The 18930-nt window shown below is 52.2% G+C and overlaps 5 protein-coding genes across 5 annotated transcripts; 1 reads left to right on the top strand and 4 right to left on the bottom strand.

The window, feature by feature from the left end:
• Nucleotides 1-2638: 2638 nt before the first annotated feature.
• On the bottom strand, nt 2639-4322 carry SEPMUDRAFT_163444 (glycerate kinase; the record flags this gene model as incomplete). The annotated part of the gene is made up of 2 exons (XM_016908055.1): nt 2639-2889; nt 3101-4322. 2 exons carry the CDS (start codon nt 4320-4322, stop codon nt 2639-2641), a joined length of 1473 nt encoding a protein of 490 aa, XP_016761965.1.
• Nucleotides 4323-6409: 2087 nt separating this feature from the next.
• Nucleotides 6410-7520, top strand: SEPMUDRAFT_12258 (MFS general substrate transporter; the record flags this gene model as incomplete). Its single annotated transcript, XM_016901783.1, has 3 exons — nt 6410-6444; nt 6523-6874; nt 6948-7520. Coding segments are annotated over 3 exons (960 nt in total), but the record flags the coding sequence as incomplete, so codon positions are not given.
• Nucleotides 7521-7811: 291 nt separating this feature from the next.
• SEPMUDRAFT_12410 (uncharacterized protein) lies at nt 7812-8093 on the bottom strand (the record flags this gene model as incomplete). Its single annotated transcript, XM_016901882.1, has 1 exon — nt 7812-8093. A coding segment is annotated over one exon (282 nt), but the record flags the coding sequence as incomplete, so codon positions are not given.
• A 668-nt stretch (nt 8094-8761) lies between these two features.
• SEPMUDRAFT_148999 (nucleolar GTP-binding protein) lies at nt 8762-10971 on the bottom strand. Its single transcript, XM_016905276.1, has one exon. It carries the CDS (start codon nt 10932-10934, stop codon nt 8940-8942), a length of 1995 nt encoding a protein of 664 aa, XP_016761962.1. The 5' UTR covers nt 10935-10971; the 3' UTR covers nt 8762-8939.
• Nucleotides 10972-13837: 2866 nt separating this feature from the next.
• SEPMUDRAFT_85068 (uncharacterized protein) lies at nt 13838-16101 on the bottom strand (the record flags this gene model as incomplete). Its single annotated transcript, XM_016910376.1, has 2 exons — nt 15568-16101; nt 13838-15433 (listed from the first exon to the last, which is right to left on the bottom strand). Coding segments are annotated over exons 1-2 (1644 nt in total), but the record flags the coding sequence as incomplete, so codon positions are not given.
• Between the last annotated feature and the right edge of the window lie 2829 nt (nt 16102-18930).

The following is an 18930-nucleotide window of genomic DNA, read 5'->3' as shown; positions in this document are numbered from 1 at the left end:
CTGCTACTCTGCGGGGCACAGTGAGGCAGTTGCCTTGCCCCAGCAATTGAAGAACGACAGGAGGGAATGGCAGGGCAGGGCAGGCACCTCACCTCACCTCACTTCACGCACGGAAGGAAACAGCAAAAGAGAGAACGAAGGGAAAGGGCAGTCAGTCTCTCAAGGCGAGCTCGCCTTCTTTTAGAGTCTCGCAGCGACAGCCACGCGAAGGGAAGGTCAAAGCAGGGCCAGCAGGTCGCAGGGTATGACAGGGTAGGACAGGGCAGGGCAGGGCAGGGCAGGGCAGGGCAGGGCAGGTTCCTTCAGCAAGGGGGGTGGTCCAGAGCTGTCCTCCGGCCGTTGGGTTGGAAGTTGCTTGGAACGAACAAATCGCGAACTCCGCGTGTGAAAAGAAAGGCGCGTCCGCGTCCGTGTCCGCGTGTGAAAGCCCACGCCTTTTTGTCTTTGGACAGGGATGTCGCAAAGGTCCACACTCCACAGGGTGACAGGGACAGAGACTGCTTCTGCTCCCGTCCTGCTCGGCACTCGCCCGGGAAAGTGCGTCATTTCCATGAGGCAGCAACGACGCAGGGCATGGTCGCAGGTGCAGGCCGGCAGGCAATAGATAGGTACCTATTAGGAGGTACCTCCTACCTCCTAGCTCCTAGGAGTAGGCAAGTAGGAGGTACAACTACGGAGGTAGGAGGTAGAGCAACAGGGAAGGCCATCCCCCTCCCCCACCCCCCCCCCGGCCCCCGGCCCCCGTCCTCCGTCCCCTCCCCTCCTCAGTTCTCTCAATCCTCACCCCTCTGGAGACCGTCTTCTCTCCAGTCGCCCGTTGTCAATGCTGTCGCATGGAATGTCACCTCCCTCAACATATTGCAACCCTCCGCCTGCTTCTGTTCTGCTCTGCTCCCCCGACTGCGATGGCGAAATCATGCGTGCGGTATGTACAGTACTGCGTAGCGTCAGAATATGATTCTCGGTGTATGCCCCACCCTTGCACATAGCGGACATGGGCCCGACGCCCTACTGAGAAAATAGCGGTGCGTGGGCTCATTGGGTGCATGTGCCTGATCCGAGGGTGCAAACGAAATCAGTCAGAATTCCGTACGCATCTAGTAAGCTATGCGACTACTGTCAGCGCAGCTTCTCTCACGACGTCGATAAAAGATCGCTCAGGTAGCTACTGTGCCAGCAAACACATTCAGTACTGACCAGACTCCCTGCACGCCGGAGCCTTCTACTTGTACAGTAGGAGGTACATACAGTACGAGGAGTTACACAGTCCTTCCACCTCCGTTCGATAGTCTATCCGCACCCTGAAAATTACCCAAGAGGTATAAGTTCCCGGCTTTTAGATGCAGAATACCCAGCGAGGATCAAGAAAGTGGAGTTATTGCACCTTGCAAGCGCCGAAATAAAGGTGTTTCGCGATTTTGACCCCGGTGAGAATAAAAAAACACGTCCTCCTATACGCTGGACAGGGGTGTGCGGATGGACTATCGAACGGCTGTGGAAGGACTGTGTACAGTAAGTATCGCATAATGTATGCATCACTGCCGCGCGGACGTACCTCTCGTTACAGTAACCGCGGGCATTCGCCTAGAGAGACAGTGACCACCTTTTCCGCGCGCCTCGCTCTCCACTGCGTCTCCACACTCTTGCGCCCTTCAACGCGCCAGCCCAGTCAATGGCCACTGTCTAACCGCAGTGTCACTCTGGCATGCTCACGAGGAGGAAAAGAACCTTGCCAATGCAGTGAATCAGCCGCGGCTCCACCACACTCACTTCAGTTCTGGGGAATCCACATCGTCGATGCAGACCGCCGTGTCCCGTGTGACACCTGGGAACCCAAACGTCTTGTACACGCGCAGTTCAACAGAAGTGTGAGCCCCGAGCATTGCCGAAAGGCACCGCTGATTAGTCTCTGCCGCACTCTTACCATTCAGAGTGGCTGATACTGCGCAGCGTATATTCTATGAAATGCATTGCGCATTCAGCAAGCACATGAACTACTCGACTTTCTTACTGCTGCAAGCATGAGCTTGTTACATAGCTACGCCAAATTGGACGAACCGTACATGTACTTCTGCGAGCGAGTCCTAAACTTGTAACATTTGATACGTGCTGTGTTAGCTATATTGTACATCTTATGCACCCGCAGTGCCAAGAAATATCGAGCTCAACGGCTCATCTGCCTATAGACCCCAGATTTGAGGAGTAGGGCTAGGAATATACAGGTATCCACGGTCTAATATCTACTTCCTACAGTGTCTTTTGTTCTATCCATATCTCTCGTAAGACAATCGGCAGAGAAGAATACCTACATCCTTAGATATGTACTGTAGGTAAGCGAGATTACAAAAGGGAGGGTAAGAGTAATAAGGAGATTTTTACTATTAGAGATGAGACCTCCCGGCTCATGTATACTACCTATTGCTTGCAATGATATGTTGAAAGACACCTACTGTATGTTGAAAGAGCATATCAAAGCTGGAAACAATCACTTGTAAATCACCAAAGGGCTTGAAAGTGAAGATGTCGGGCATGCGGGACCAACCGCCAGCGGGATTGGCAAACTTTATTTTCCCCTCATTCTTTCCCGAGAGGTTGCATCTCTTCGCTTCGCGTCAACCTTCACTCCTCGTTTCTTCACTTATGCCCCCTCGGGACCGATGTCAAGCAAGGGATGCCACTCAGGCCGAATGGCACTTGGCATGTTCTCTGCTGCCCAAAAGTCAAGTACGGGAGATATCGACAATAGACAGACATCATGAAAAGGAATTCCCGTACTATCCTGATTGTAACCCTGTCTCCACGATACCTTACTCCTATTCAACACATTATCCAGCACTAGAAGTTCTGGCTTCGCTTCTCCGACATTACCATTCCTGCCAAGCGCAAGACCTATGGCACATGGCGCCCAGCGCCCACCAAAGATCAAGAATGTATTCCAATCCACGCGAGCTGCCGCTATCTCAGAAGGCCTTTCTCATGTCCCAGACTTAAGCACGAGAGAGAATGATCCCCGAATGGCTGAGACTATAGGTATTCAATACCTACTGGAAGGTTTGGCTTCGCTTCATCAACATAGGGAGAGGTGATGGTGCTCGAAAACGCTTCAGGCTGGAACCAACCTTCACCATCCTGGCAACACTCTCGGCAGCATCCATCAGAAGCCTCTCAGCCTCTGCAATAGCAACCTGCAACGTGACTGGAGCTTGCAGAATGCTTGCGTATGCATCGATACCCGCTTCATAGTTGGACTCGGCGCCTTTGCCCACTGTGCCAGCCAACGCAATGACAGGCACTCCTTTAGCCTTGGCAATGCGCGCGACTTCAGCAGGAATCTTCCCTCTCGGAGTCTGCTCATCGATGCCTCCTTCGGCCGTGATGACTAGGTCGCATCCTCTGACGAGGTTGTTGATGTTTAGGAACTTGGTGATGATATCGAAACGTGGATGGAGCTGGGCACCAATGAGCTGCAGACCAGCGCCCATGCCTCCAGATGCGCCGCTCCCTGGAGCATAACTGATGTCTTTGCCAATGCTCTTACTCACGACAGCTCCAACGCGGGTCATGGCCATGTCGAGAAGCTCCACCTCAGCGGGAGTCGCTCCCTTTTGTGGGCCAAACACTCGTGCAACACCTTTCGGTCCGCAGAGCACATTGTGCCAGTTGCATGCGACGTCGATCTGGCACTCCCGGAGTCGTGGGTGAAGTTCGGAGAGGTCTGTAGCGGCGAGGTCGTTGAGTGACGCTCCTCCCATTGCCTGGGCAATCTCGGCGCCCTTGCTGTCAAAGAAGCGTGCTCCAAGCGCCTGTGCCATACCAATGCCACCATCGCAAGTGCCCGAGTCTCCACATCCCAGGAGTATGTTTGTCGCACCGTTGTCCAGTGCAGCTTTGATGAGCTGTCCGACGCCGAACGTGGTGGTGTAAAGAGGGTTTCGTTGATCTCGGGGCACCATGCTGAGCCCTGCTGCTGCTGCCATCTCCACGACCGCTGTACTGGCCGAGTTACCCAGGAAGCCATAGTGAGATGCCACAGGCTCACGCACTGGGCCGATGACTTCAACAAAGTGTCGTCTGCCTCCCGTGGTTGCGACGAGGGCCTCCGTGAAGCCCTCGCCACCATCCACCATGGGAGCTTTGGTTATGGACGCATCTGGAACAGCTCGAAGCACACCGGCTTCGATGCAGTCCGCAACCTCGTTCGGACCCAGACTCTCCTTGAATCCACTAGGACAGATCAAGATGCGTGGCCCCATCTGCGTCTGGATGAGGCTGTTACCAAGCTTGACTCGCTCCGACACCGCAGGAGTGCTGGAGCCGCCCATTGTTGCAGCAGGTATTTTCTTGTTTGCAGTGTCGCTGTTGCTGCTTTCGATCGATCTGGTTCTTGTTGTCGTTGTAAGTGACAGTGTGTTTGGCAGCGAGTGTGATTAGAAGCGACTGTAAGTTGTCGATCGATCTTGAGATGTGTCTCTCGGGGAGAGCACGTCTGCTATCTTATAGAGCAAAGACACGAGACTCGCACTGACTCCGAGGGGTATGTAGGCACTCGACATGTGCACAGCCTCAGGCTGGGTCGCAGTCTCCCAAGGCCAATTCCGTAGCTCACGATAACTGACTGATGCAGCACTCGTCCACGACGGCACGGGCAGTGCCTCTATATTCGCGATGCATGGGCAGGGTCTGCAAATAGTAGGCCTATGACCAAGTGGTACACCACTTGTGCTAGCAGTCAACACTAGTCCAGGAGAATTGGCTGGAAGCGGGCTTTGATTCCTAAGTGCACCGATTTCCACGTGGACTACAGCTATCAGAGGAACAGGAAAGCAAGCACACGACAGCTTGCAGTGGCTTATCATCTTGTGAGCTCGCTCAAGTCTCGAACAACGGGGCCGTGTCGTGGAGTAGGCGAAGGATTACCAAGGTCGGACATGAACAGCGAGCAGACTCCAACCGCATGGCAAGTCATGGCAGAATGGCTGTGTGACCGGTCTAAGAGAGCATCAACGAGTTAGTTGTCGGCAAAATGCGGTGTACCAGCACGCCGTGGAAAAGTTCTTGCGGACCTGGCGAATAGGGTCACTGACTAGGCCGGAGGCACGTGATAAGTCGCGGCGTTTTCATTATTATTGTACAATGCCAAGCCGACACGCTCAGCGAACGTCCTTCTTGGAACAACTCTTAGCACGCGGCCCAATCATCTGTTTGAGGCAAGGCGCAGTGCATACTAAGACGGCCACAGCCACTTTTGCAACATCATTCTTCGCTTCCTCAAACCTTTCCAAAATGAGCCAAGTCGGTGAGTACACCAGCACACATCTCAGATGTGCACAACAAAACGAACGACATACAGATCAATGAACAACTTGCAGTCTAATCACCAGACGGCATAACGAGTGAGTGCTTGGCAGCTTCTTGCGAAGAATGTGCTTGCTTGCTATAAGCGCAGAGTAGATGGTCCAGATGCTCTTCCGGCAATCAGCTACTGTGAAAACACCGTTAATAGCAAGCTCTTAGATCCGGCGAAGTCACCAAAAAGTCACGATAAGGAGAACGTCTGCTTATGCATTGCTCGGGATCAGCAGCTAGTCTACTGGCGCCACATACCAGTGCGAAGAGCCACGGCAATGCTTGGCTGGTCACTTTTGCCGTGGATAAATCGAACTAATACCTCACGTGGGCCTATAGGGACTGGACGCCTCAAAGCAAGCCGCTCCCAAGAATTTGGGCGCAGTGAGTGCATCTTCACGGCTGCTGAAAATTAAGCGATGGGCTAGTGTAGCCTAGTATAGCACTTGGGATTGTAGTTCTGAAATGACTCAGGCACTGCCTGCATTGGCACACTATTATGGCTTCGTCGGTGGTCATTGTGGTGTCTGTAAAAGCATGAGTCGTACCGGATAGTACTATCTGTCTCCTACCTTCATCCTCACTGCAGTTTCATTACTCTCGTCTGTATCCCTTTGCCATGGACCACCAAGATCTGCGAGAAGATTCGGAGAGTCTCGTAAAGGCAACTCCTCTTGCTGACGATGATAGCTCTGGCGATTCAAGCGGAGAATCCATCCACTCCCAGGAGGAAGACGCCGACCATCACTCGGACTCGGACAGTGCGGAAGGACACGAGATCGCTCATATCACTCGTCAAAACAGCACCATTGAGGAATACTTCGATGACCATGATCATGACCATGACCGTGATATCGATGATATATCCTCCCTCCGGTCATCTCTCACACTCTTTCACGCCGGGTACATAAATCCATACGCCCCTGCACCGACGTGGAAGCAGGAGATCAACGACGCTCTGCCATTGTCAACACGCGTACCAACATTCAGACGACCAGTCCCGAGCAGGCAGCCAACGCTGCAAAAGGTAGAAGAAGGAGACCCTTCCGAAGATCCCAATCTTGTCACTTGGGACCAGGACGACCCAGAAAATCCACAGTCAGTTGCCAACCTTTTTGAGCAGTAGTATAGAAATCCCAATTCGCTAACGATGAGACCAAATTTGTACACATATAGTAACTGGCCCGCACATCGACGATGGACATCCACGGTCCTGATTGCCATGTACGCGTTCATTGCGCCCATGGCTTCGACCATGGTCGCGCCAGCTCTGGACACACTCAAGGACGAGTTTGATGTGGAATCGACGGTCGAAGAGTTTCTCATCATGTCGATTTTCTTGTTGGCTTTTGCCATCGGCCCATTCCTGTGGGGACCAATGTCGGAGGTGTTTGGCCGCGTGCGAGTGATTCAAATTGCGAATACTATCTTTTTGATCTTCAATACCGTGTGTGGCTTTGCGAAGACGAAGCAGCAGATGATGGCGTTTCGGTTCCTTGCGGGGATTGGGGGCAGTGCACCTCAGGCGGTATGTTGATCTTTCCTGTTTCTGGTGCGGTGTTTTTCGAATGTCATTAGTGCTAATCGATGTGAGAAATTAGATTGGAGGCGGCATCTTGAGTGACTGCTTCAGGGCGGGCGAGAGAGGTTTGGCAACGGCTATTTACAGCTTGATGCCCTTTCTTTCCCCTGCAATCGCACCGATCATGGGCGGCTACATGACCCAATACATCAGCTGGCGATGGGTCTTCTGGACGACCAGCATCTTCGACGCTGTGGTACAGATTGCGTGTATCATTCTGCTTCGGGAGACACATCATCCTACCGTCTTAGCCAACAAAGTCAAGGCGCTCAAGAAGTCTACCGGTAACCAGGACCTTCACACCAAATGGCAAGGCCCGGAACATACCATGAAGAAACGACTCATGAAGAGCTGTGTACGTCCCTGGATCATGCTTACCACTCAACCAGCACTCCAAGCAATGGCTCTCTTTCGAGGCTACCAGTACGGCCTGATGTATCTCGTCTTCGCAACCTTCCCCATGGTGTTCGAAGACGCATACGACCAAGACACCGGCCGAGCATCACTCAACTACCTCTCCCTGGGCATCGGCTTCGTCATCGGACTGCAAATCTCCGGCACCATGCAAGATAAAATTTACACGTGGTGCAAAGTGAACGAAATCGATCCCTCGACGTCTTTGCGCCACAGTTTTCTGCAATCTTGGAAGCTGTTGTTCCAGAAGAACAAAAAGCAGAACAATAACAAGCAGGGCAAGGGGAATTTGCTGCTCCTTCTCCAACGACGACAAAAATCACACAGTTTACCCACCAAGGAAGACGAGGAAACTCCCCATTCGAATATCCCACGCAAGCCCGTGCCGAACCGTATCAACTCCATCACACGTCGCGGAACCAACAAATCCTTTGTCGATCCCACCAAAGGTCTTCCCGAATATCGTCTTCCCCAGCGTCAAACTCACAAACCCCAAAACAGAATTCCCCCACCCGACGCCCAGCACCTTGTACATTCTCGGCGCAAACAGCGGAAAACTGAATCCGGCCATCGTTCGAACAAAAGCTGCAGCGCCCGTGGCAGAGGCGGCGTAGGTGGTGTAGGTATCTACGACGTAACCTTGCGCACAGTTGAAGCAGACGATCAGGCCGATGGAGAAAATGCAGGTGCCGATGTTGGGGACTATCCAGTGGATTTCGTATTCGGCTGTCCAGCCGTAGAGGAAGAGGCCTGGAGATGGGGAAGGGTTAGAGAGGGGAGAGGTTTAGGGGGGTGGGGGGGGGGTTTTTTTGTAAGGGAAGAAGGAGTGTGTGAGAGGAGGGTTTTGGAGGTAACTAGGTAACTTACCGATGGGAATTAGCATGGAAAATGGAAGAAGGAGCGGTTGGTGGCGCCTGTGGCGTTGTGGAGATATGGGGTTTGGTTGAGGAGTAAGAGTCGGTATTGTGTTGGGTGATTTTTTTTTTCTTTTTTTCATTGGGTGGAAGGATGAGGGGAAGGGGGAGGGGAAGGAAGGGGGGAAGGGAACTTGATAGCGTTTTTTTTTTTTTTTTTCAAAGCGTGTGATGGATAAATTACTATACCTTGGGTCGGCGGCGGCGGTAGTCTTTTTTTGTCACATAACACGATGATACACCTACACGAGTAGCAAGCATTATTTTACTGCTTTTCTTTTTTTACTGCTTTTCTTTTTCTCTTTTCGGCTTCTGGCGTTTTTAGAGAAACTGCGACTACCTCCTACCTTGACGTCGACATGCTACCTGGGCAGCGAGCGGAAAAGGCGACCTTCCTGCTGTGTATTGACAAAAGAGGCTTCACACATCGGACGCTTCGGCAAGTACACAGTGAATCGTGATATATTGTATGTAGGTCGAGGGAGCAGAAAGAAGCGGAACGGTGATGATAACAAGTGTGGTACTTTTCACAACGGTATGGCATTATTGTGTCTCCACCACATGAAATCCTGTAGCTGACTGACATGTTACGCCAGAACACCAGTTTCCTCTCCCTCCTGCATCATGCTACCAGAAACGCCAAACAGAACAGAACAGAACAGAACCGAACGACGTGGCCGTTTTCAACGAGATCTCGTGCTGCCCATGCCACGCTTGCCAGCCAATAACCACTTGCTCTTGCTGGCAGTTTGATGACGATCTGCCTCTCCCTGTCTCGCCATACGGTTCATCTTCTTTTGACCCAACTTCATCATACGCTCGGCATTCGTCCTCGACGTCTCGTTCGTGACACCATCCTCCCTCCTGTTCACTCTGCTCTGGCTGCGACCCGCTGTGCGAGCCACAGACAAGCTGCGAGCCAGACGTTGTCGTGGCGTCTCATCAATCTCCATTCCATCGTCGTCACCATCGGCCATGGAAGCATCGTCTGTGCCTGCCCGACTCCTGCCACGACCTCTGGAGGCAGCACGAGCCCGTTCTTGGATGGCGGATGTGTCGTAGCCCGCGTTCTTCAGTGCAGCGTCCATCTTTTCCATCTCGACAGCCTTCTTCGAACGCGGTATCACAGCGCGATTCTTCAAACTCTTGCGCATCTTGTTCTCGTTGCGGATAAGCTGTCTCTTCTCCCGGATCAGCTCGGCCTTGTATGCAATGTCCGCCTCTTCGGCGTCTTCCAGATCCTCCTCTTCATCATACACGCCGTCAGCTTCCCTCGCCTCTTCTTCCTCCTCAAGTGCCTTGAGCTTCTCCTCAATGTCTGGGTCAAAGTAGTCGTACACGTTCTTGCCGTTGAGCACTTCGGGAATCTTGTCGTTCTTCCATTCGTCATTTTCGAGGAGGTACTGGTCCTTCAGGTTGACGTTGAAGACACCAGCGCCGCCATTCTCTTCTTCGATCTCGCGGAGAAGTTTCTTGCGGTTCGGGTCGTCCTTGTCGAATTTGATCTTGCGAAGTGCGGCCTCTGGAATACTAGGTTCCCACTTGACGCCGCCGATGGGCTGTGCAACGTGGATACGCTTCAGAACGTCACCCATTCGTCCTGTGACCTCTCCAGCAGCGTTTGTGCCCGCCTGCAGCTTCTGAGCATTACGTTCCGCGAGAAGTCTGTCGCAAACGGAATTCCGTACGTCCATGAGACCTTCAGTCGTGGTGCAAGAGAGTTGAAGCATTTCCACGTTTGAGCTCTTCTGTAGACCTGCCAGCTTTTCCTGGGTCTCCACGTCAAGATCTTCTGGTCTCATCACATCAATCTTGTTGATCACGATGAAAACAAGCTTGTTGGCGAAGAGCGGCTTGATGCTCTCGAACAGAGCAATCTGCGCGTGCACGCTGTAGCCACACTGCTCGCTGAGGTCCATGAAATACATGATGGCGCTCCTCAGATGAGCAATTGCTGTAATACTCTGCATCTCAATGGTGTTCATCTCCTCAAGCGGGTGGTCCAAGATACCGGGCGTGTCAATCGCCTGGAACCGCAGCATCTTGTAGTCGAAGTGTCCCACGAACAAGCTTTTCGTCGTGAAAGCGTATGGTTGTACGTCTACATCTGCACGAGAGATGTTCTTGAGGAAGCTCGACTTGCCAACATTTGGGTATCCACAAATCAGAAGAGTGCGGGTGTTTGGGTCGATGCTGGGCAGACGACCAAGATGCTGTCGTACTTGCTCGAGATATACCAGCGGATCCTTCAGTCTCTTGCAGATTGTGGCCATGCGACCAAGCGCCGCCCGTTTGAGCTGCTTGCATTGGTACAGAGACTGGCCGTATTTGAGCAGACGAATATAGTCTCTCGACACAGTCTCGATGAGTCCCTTCGCGGTGTTCAACTGACCCAAAGCAATTCGGAAATGGTCTGCGTCGTAGAGAGTGTTGAGCAGGTCCTTGTGGAAGGGGTGGATATCTGCGAGTCGCGGGAAGCCGTCGAGGATAGCAGACAGCTTTTCGGAAAAGGTCTCGGCGGTGTATTTGACCTTGCGCATATAGAACGACCTAATACGAGTGATTGCGAATCCAGCTCGAATTTGTGTTGGCAAACGACGCTGGGTGCGGGAGAGCACAATGTCCAGGAACTCCTGCGACGTTGGCACCGGCGCGATGTCCTTCCATGTCGTCTTCATCGTGGCGGTCGTGGGAGGGACGGTGGGTGGGTGGGTGTGGTGCGGTGTGGCAAGGCACAACGGAGGACGAAACGCGAGCGAGACAAGAAAAGTTCATTTATCGATTGCGTCTTGGCAAGAGGAAGGAAGGGTCGACCCTCGCACCAAGGGCTTTTGCCGGGCTCCCGAGACCCACTTCTACTCCACGCAATCCTCAGGTATACAATACCTACCGCCAGTTCACCCTTCTGATAATCCTGCCATGCCCATGCAGCAACAGTACATGCTCTGGCAGCATTCTGAAATGAGGCAGATTGGGACGATAGGTCAGAGTGGCTAGTCGATACATGGGAAAGTCCTTCTACGGGCTACCGTCGAGCATGAACATCAGGAGATCGTGGGAACAAGCCTCAGACGGCACTGGGAGCGTCCATTCTGCATTATCATATCGAAGCAGCGAGTGCATCGAAAGCTACTCAGGCCGGGGATAAGTCCTGGCATACTCTTTATTTGATCGAAGTAGAGACCACCTAGTGTGGATAGGACGGCGTACATAATGTCGTCCCTCACTCCTCAGTCCAGTCAACACTTGTCCCCTCACTCGCAATTGCTTCATCGTTCGGCTCCCCTATATCTGGTCCCCGCTGTGATCCACCCCAGCCAAGGCTCGCCACATGTATATCAAGGCCAGCAGCTTGCTCCGCCTCTTCATACTCCGCTAGCTCCTCACCAAGACTCTTCCAACCACCACTGGAGTCAGCCCAACCCTCATCGTCCCCTCCGTAAGTTCTGTGAGTCGCATCACCATCATCATCATCCACATCCTCCGGCTGCACCTCGACCCTGAGTTTACTCCCACAACGAACAAACCCGGACATCACTCGCCTCTTCTCCAACGTCCGAAACTTCTCGCGTTTCCCATCAGGAAAGTCTCGATCCAACTGATACAGCTGACGATCCCTCTCCATTCTCGCAAACCCCAGTTCTTCAGATTCCTCATGTTTTTCAGTAGTATACCAATCATCATCATCACTCTCATCATCATCCCTCAATCCAGATACCTCCCGCAACAACAACGCATCAATCCTCTTGTCCAGCACCTCCACCTTCTTGGCTTTACAACACGGACCACATTCCTGCTCGCTGTAGACATTGAACAGAAAAAGATTCCCTACAACACAACCAGACGACGACGCACGTCGTGCTGGGAGTGTTCTTGTTGTTGACTTCTTCCGCGTACCCGGGGTGCTGCGAGTCGGGCCTGTACACCGACTCAGGAGGAAGGAGAAGGCATGTCTGCAGGTATAGATCATGGTGCGAGCTTGGCACATTCTTGGGGTTGGTCTCACGTTCCGCGTGGAGAGATGGTGGAAGGGAGGGCGGGTTGAAAGTCGAGGCCAAGACTAACAGTCGTAAGAGTACCTGGTACTGTAGTTCATTAGCTTGCAGTAGCAGCGGGAGGTTGGAAATGGCTCTTCGGTGAGAATGGTGATGATGACAAGGTAAGCGTGAGTGTCATCATGAGGAAGTGGCACGAGAAGCTGGGTCAGACACTTGTGCCCGCCTATGTTATTATTATGAATTTCACTGGAAGGCAGGAGCCATGCCGAGCGTGCGGTTCGTGAGCTTTTTGCATTTGATTGCGGCTGCACACGTCCCGAGGTGATTTGGACATCTACCTTACGTAACACAGTGGTGGGTGTGCGACTAATGAGCGAAGAAGGTCAGCATTGAATTCCAATTGCAATATGCTGAAGGTGCATATCCGGTATCGTATGCCTATCATAAGTACTATAACACATCAACAAGAATTTCCCCGCCCCCCAAGCGAGAGTAGTGGTATCTTTGGAAACGCTGCACCGAAGCGCTTTCGATCGACTGACAGCACCGTTGCACGTCGTGCTCAGTCACTTCCCAGAACAGCTGCCCCGTCTAAAGTGTCGTTCATCGTGAGATCGGTGTCGTAACGAAGGTCGTAATGTCCAAGTCATAATCCATCCATCCATCCATTCCACCTCCAGTCCTCAGACCATTCTGGCTCCATAGTGGAACCTCATGTCAAGCGCGCTGAAGCGTCGTCGGGCACGATGCTGCTAGAAACGAGCTACCGGGGCTCCAGCAACGCGATGATCCGAGACCAACACACCACTCTTGGCGCCCGATCGTGCAACCTGCTCCATCCAGTCATCACTACGTTTCTCTTTCTCCTTGCTGCTTTGCCACCAGTGCCGCTTCTTCTCTTTCTCCTCGCGCTGCGTCTCCACAGAATGATCATAACGAGGATCCGCCGACACGGCATGTGATCTACTGCTGCTGTCACGAGAATGACCGTAGGGCGTGCTGGCAGTGGTGCCCGCGGGGCGTTGTCCAGTGCGTTCCCACACACGTGACGTTCCGCTCAGTGGAGGCCCAGCGGCACGTCTGTAGTCCGCGAGGTGAGGTCTGCGGAATCGTTTGCCGTGCTCTGACTCGTGCTGCGATTGAGCAGAGCTATCGTGCGAGAGACGAGGTCGCAAGCTGTGATCACGCGTGCTGCTTTGCGCTGATGAGTGAGCAGAGAGTCGATCAACATTCATGGATGGCCTAGAAAGGTGTTGTTCATGGGTCGGCGAGGTTGTCGCAGAACTTCTATGCACCGGCACCACTGGTGGGCTGGGCAAGGCGTGGTCGCCAAGGTGATCGTACCGTCGGATATCGATCGATTGCTTTTGCGATCGTGGCGGCGTGGGCGAACCGAGACGAGCAGCAACGATTTCGTCCTGGGTTCCCGTGAATGGAGACGGCGTGCGGATCATCGACGCTCTTGATATGACTCTCCGTAAGCCATTGAAAGCAGGTGTCAGACCAGTTCCCAGTGATGGCGACGAGCGGAGCTTCGGTTGTGTGGCTTCTGTTGGCTTCATTACTGGCGCAGGTGATGAAACAGGACCTGGGGCAGGCGCGGGCTCTTCGTCTTTCCACGAGTCCAATCCAGGTAGCGGCGGCAGCTCTCGATTCAAATCGATGACCGGTCTCGACGCTGCACTATCCGGTCTGCTGAGTTCGGGGCTCACAGCGTTAGCATGGGACTTGTTCCGGGGTCGCCACTTCTTCCAGTTCGCGGAACCTTCTGAAGGGGCGACCTCTGAGTTCGTCGTTTGCACAGAACTAGTCGATTGCTTTCTAGCGTGACCGCGTGTGAACTCGCCGCTGATCTTCCCGCTACGGAAACCGGTGGCAGTGCCTGGTCTGAAATAGTCTTTGACGCCAAATGCGATATCGCGTGCCCTGCTGGGAGGCCTTTCGACGGGCTCTCTTGCATCCTGATCAGAGTTTGGACGTAGGTAATGCCCCAGGATGTCTTGTGTAATGCTTTTAGCCTCATTCGCGGCTCGACTTGCTGCACGACTTGCTGCTCGCGATGCCATGCTTAATCGGCTGCGAGAGCGCACGATCATTCGTCCTCTTGCATCCCCCTCAGTCTCTGGCTGAGAAGAGTCGGCGCGAGCAGCAAGCGTGCGACCTCGATCGGGTTGGTCTGTGCTTTCAGGTTGAATGTCCTGTATTGAGGGCGGCGAGATAGCGTTGCTCGCCTTCCTGCTTGCGGGCTGTGACGGCACAGGCTTTCGAGCAGGAACATGAGAATACGAAGTTGGGGAGGCCATGGTGCCAGAATGGCTTGCAGGGTCAACGGCCTTCTGTCGTTCCTTCTCCCCAATCGCCTTCTTGTGTTTCTCGAGCTCTGTGCGCATCCAGTCTGCGTTCACAGCGTCCACCTTCGGCATACTTCCGTTGTCCGAAGTCGAAGTCACAGCCTGCCCTGATGTGCGCTTTGAACGTGCAGGAGTGTTCACGGCGGAAGTCAAACCAGTTGAGGCAGACCAGGGATAGTCCGTAGAGTCTGTATGTGGCGTGGAGCCTGATGTGCCCACCGAATCTGACCTTTGCGATGTCCTTGTCCTTTCCGAGTTTTCATGCCGCGCGACAGCCACGGGCGGTTGTATTGCTCCTATCGACTCTGCTCTTGGACGATGTTGCGACGAAGCACTCTTGACTGGTTCTCCCGCCATGAGCACATCTGCGCGTGACCTGGCGGTAATTGCAGGCAGCACAATCCCATTTCCCTCACCATTGAACAGATCTTCAGTGGCCACGTGCGGCTTATAGGCGTACCTCGACGACAGCGGCGGCTCCCGCGACTGCTCAGGTCTTTGTCGTGCGCTTCTCGTCCTGGTGGGCAGGACAGCCACAGGCGCAGCATCGGCTACTCCCCCCGCCTTGATCGCGGCATAGTCCAACGCAGGCTTCGCGGCCTCCTCGCCCCATACTTCATGAGACGGTTTGGGGTGGGTAATGATGTACGAACAGGCAGCTCGGAGTTCAGCTTCGATATCGCTTGGCATTGGCGGGCGTACACTTTTCGGCGTGGAGGGCCTCGATTCGGGCGGTGATGCATAGTGATCTTTCCACGCTCTGGGATCTGGACGTGACGACGAGCCCAGGTGGCCTATATTGCCAATGGTGCCGAGATTGCCGATCTTCTTCACGTGCATTATGGTCAGCGGTAGCTTATGAAATTCCTGCAACGTGAAAGTGGGCGTGGGCAATGTGAAAGTATTTGTGTGTGCGTGTGCGTGTGGGCGAGCAATGATCAGCCCAAGGACCCGGAACATACCAACTTTGGAATGTCGAAGGAAAACTTGCGTTTCATCCTGGAGGCCATGTTGTCTACCGCCGCCGCCGCTGCACGCGGACTGCGAAGGCGAAGTGGTAGTGATGTCGGAGGACGTTGACGAGCGAACGAAGATCTCGAGGAGAAGTTCGGTCGCAGTGAGCGCGGAGCTAGGGTAGTCTGGCGAAGTTACCACTGGGTCACGTTCGCTGGTCGAGGTGGCTTGGTGATATGTGATAAAGTGGGCCGGCCTTGCCTCTCCTGCCCGCCTTTGGATTTCTCGTCAAAGATATGCCGACGGAAGGCAGCTCGTGCCACGGCAGGCGTCAGCGTCCAGTCTCCGCCCGTTGCTCGCGGCGCGTGGGCCAGCTGGAGGGGCGAAAAGAGGAAAAAAAAAGAAAGAAAGAGAGTGTGGGTGGGTGGGTGGTTGTGCGTGTGTGTGTGTGAGAGGGAGAGAGAGAGAAAGAAAGAGACCAGAGTACGCGAGGTGGAGAGAGAGGGAACGACAGGCAGCAAACAAAGAGCTGACCTATGCCCCCGCCAGTACAGCACAGCACATTGAAGGATGAATGAATGCGATTCAGGTGCAAATCACGAAATAATTCTCACGGTGACGAGCAGAGGGCCTCGCAAGTCGTGTGATGGGTTTGGGTACTGTACTGCTGGAGTCGTGAGACGGACTGCAGCCTCCAATCCAGGTGCCACAGCCGTGTTGTCGTGATAGCCAATTGGAGTAGCATCGGCCGAATGTTTCATGCACTCACAGTTTCACGAAGGCGATATCCACTCCTCTGGAGAAGATCCATGTCGACCAGGGCCGTAAGGTATTCGCGCTTGCGTCAATCAGCCTTAAAGGTCTTCCCCCCGCCTCCTCTGCGAAGGCCAAGCTTGCTGCCCATATCTTCCGGCGGAGGCACGGCGGACGGTGGTGACTTTGTCGTGCGTCGGACGGCAACCCTCGACTGCAGCACATGGCGGCCCTGATAGGACCGCTGGTGCCATCGCAGAGAGCTCAAACACCCCTTCATCCCCTGGTGATCAGAGTAGGCACAGTACCTCCCTCCTTAGGAGTATTCAGTAAGTTAGTGGTCGCTTAGTGGTCGCTACTATTCACGGGGACTAGGCGACTGCAGGGATCTCAAACTCCTCCCGACCACTCAAGCAGCGGTCCGGCCTCGAGCCGCTGATTCTTCCAGGCGCTTTTGGCGTCACGGACCGACTAGGCTAGGGCTATGTAGGTATTCCTACCCAGTGATGTCCAAACCTTAGTAAAATAGTAAAAGTAATTACTAATAAGTAATTACTTTTTACTAATCCCTTGGTTACTTTTACTTTTACTTTTACTTTTACTTATAACCTTCGAGGATTAGTAATTAGTAAAAGTAAAAGTAAAATAGTAATAATGATTTTACTAATTTCGGCTATACGTACCTATATATTTATAAGAAATAAGTAGTTTAGGAGGGATATATAGTAAGTAGAGGATATATTATATATATATATAAGCTATCTATATAGCTCTAATAGCCTATATTACGCTATGTCTATTACGCTATATATCTATTGCGCTATATATCTATCGCGCTATATATCTATCGCGCTATATATCTATCGCGCTATATGTCTATTGCGCTATATGTCTATTGCGCTATATATCTATCGTACTATATATCTATTATACTGTATATATATTATACTATATATCTATTATACTATATATCTATTACGCTATATATCTATTACGCTATATATCTATTACGCCGTATATCTATCGCGCCGTATCTATCGCGTCGTATCCGTTACGCTATATCCGTCGCCGTTTCTATAATTCTATTTCTTAATTGCCTAACTAGTTAGTAGGTATCTCTGTCTCTATCTCTATCTCTATCTCTATCTCTATTTCTATTCCTATCTCTATCTCTATCTCTATCTCTTAATTACCTAGGTATTTCTATCTCTAAGCCTATTTCTTAATTACTTAGGTAGATATCTCTATCTCTATCTCTATAAGAGTAGGGTATATATAGTAATGTATAGAGCGTCCTTCCTACTACGTAGGAAAAGGAACAAACTAATTCTTGTCCTTCGGAAAGGAGAGAGCGGCGTCGTATAATATACCCTTACGCTAAGCATACGTAGGCGCTGCGCTACGTAGGCGGTCGCCCGATAGCCGATCGCCCGACGACTTAGATTATACTGCTTCTATAGCCCGTCCTACCTTAGGCTAACGTACCTTAGGCTTAAATACCTAACCGCCCCCTAGAGCTATATACCTCTAGGCCTAGCTGTTACAACTATCTCCTCTCCCTAATAGAGCTGTCCCTAGCGATATATTCTACGTATCGTATATAGAGTATATATAGAGCGTATACGGAGATACTCGTATTCTATATAGAGGCTAGTCGTTATACTAGGAATCCTAGTAGTTACCCTAGGGCATTCTATATAGTAGAATATAAGGAAGTTAATAGAACGTAGAATACGATAGAAGAAAGCCCGCCTAGTAATAGGTAGTAGCAACGAGTAAGTATATTTCGTCCTCTATACTACGTCTTTTCTTCGTTCCTTAGTTCTTCTCTAAACTATTTTTTTAGGAAAAACTCTAAGCTCTTTATACTATCCTCGTAACCTATACGTACGAGACATACCTCCGAAGCGCGCGATAGCTATAAAGGCGCCCGAGAAGCCTGTCCTAGAGCGCGATCCGCGTTGCGGTCGCGCTACGGCTAGAGCGTATAATATTTGCCTCCGCTATATAGAGTATATATTCAAGGGTACGTCGAGACCTACGCGTTACGTACGCCTTACCTATATTTCTTCGCTAACCTAATCTAATAGTAGTAGACGCGAACGGCGTCGCCGAGTACGCCTACAACGGTATAATAGCTTCTAGCCGTAAGAAGAAGTACTAAAGGTACGCGAAAGGGCGCTACGCGTACGAACGTATAGTAGACCTAGACCTACTTCGGCAGGCGCGCTACCTACGCGTCCTATACGTAGCGCTTCGTTCTTATATAGCCGGTATACGCTCGGTATAGGTAATACAGCGCTTGTAGCGGCTAGAAGATAAGATTCTAGAGAGCAAGAAGGTACTTACCTCTAATAAGAGCAAGGCCGTCGGCGTCTACGAGACGCCGAAGAAGGGTAGTAGTAGTAGTATAGCTAGCGCGCCGGCGTCGAGCGCCCTAGCTATAGCTAACTATCTAGAGATAGCGAAAGCTACCTCTGCCCTTTAGGGCATCTTTAAGCTATAGTACGAGGTAAGTTCTATTGCTTTGTACCCTACTCGTAGGCGTCGCTAACGTCTGTCGTAGATAGCTCGCTTAGCTAGCGCTACCGGTACTGCCTTAGATAGCGCGGTAGCGA

This window comes from Sphaerulina musiva (genome assembly GCF_000320565.1).
Source record: "Sphaerulina musiva SO2202 unplaced genomic scaffold SEPMUscaffold_4, whole genome shotgun sequence".
NCBI lineage: Eukaryota > Fungi > Ascomycota > Dothideomycetes > Mycosphaerellales > Mycosphaerellaceae > Sphaerulina > Sphaerulina musiva.
This window is presented reverse-complemented; position numbering and strand designations above follow the sequence as displayed.

What these genes read in the sequence shown, in the direction of transcription:
- SEPMUDRAFT_148999 (XM_016905276.1), bottom strand. Translation starts at nt 10,934, where the DNA reads ATGAAGACGACATGGAAGGACATCGCGCCGGTGCCAACGTCGCAGGAG.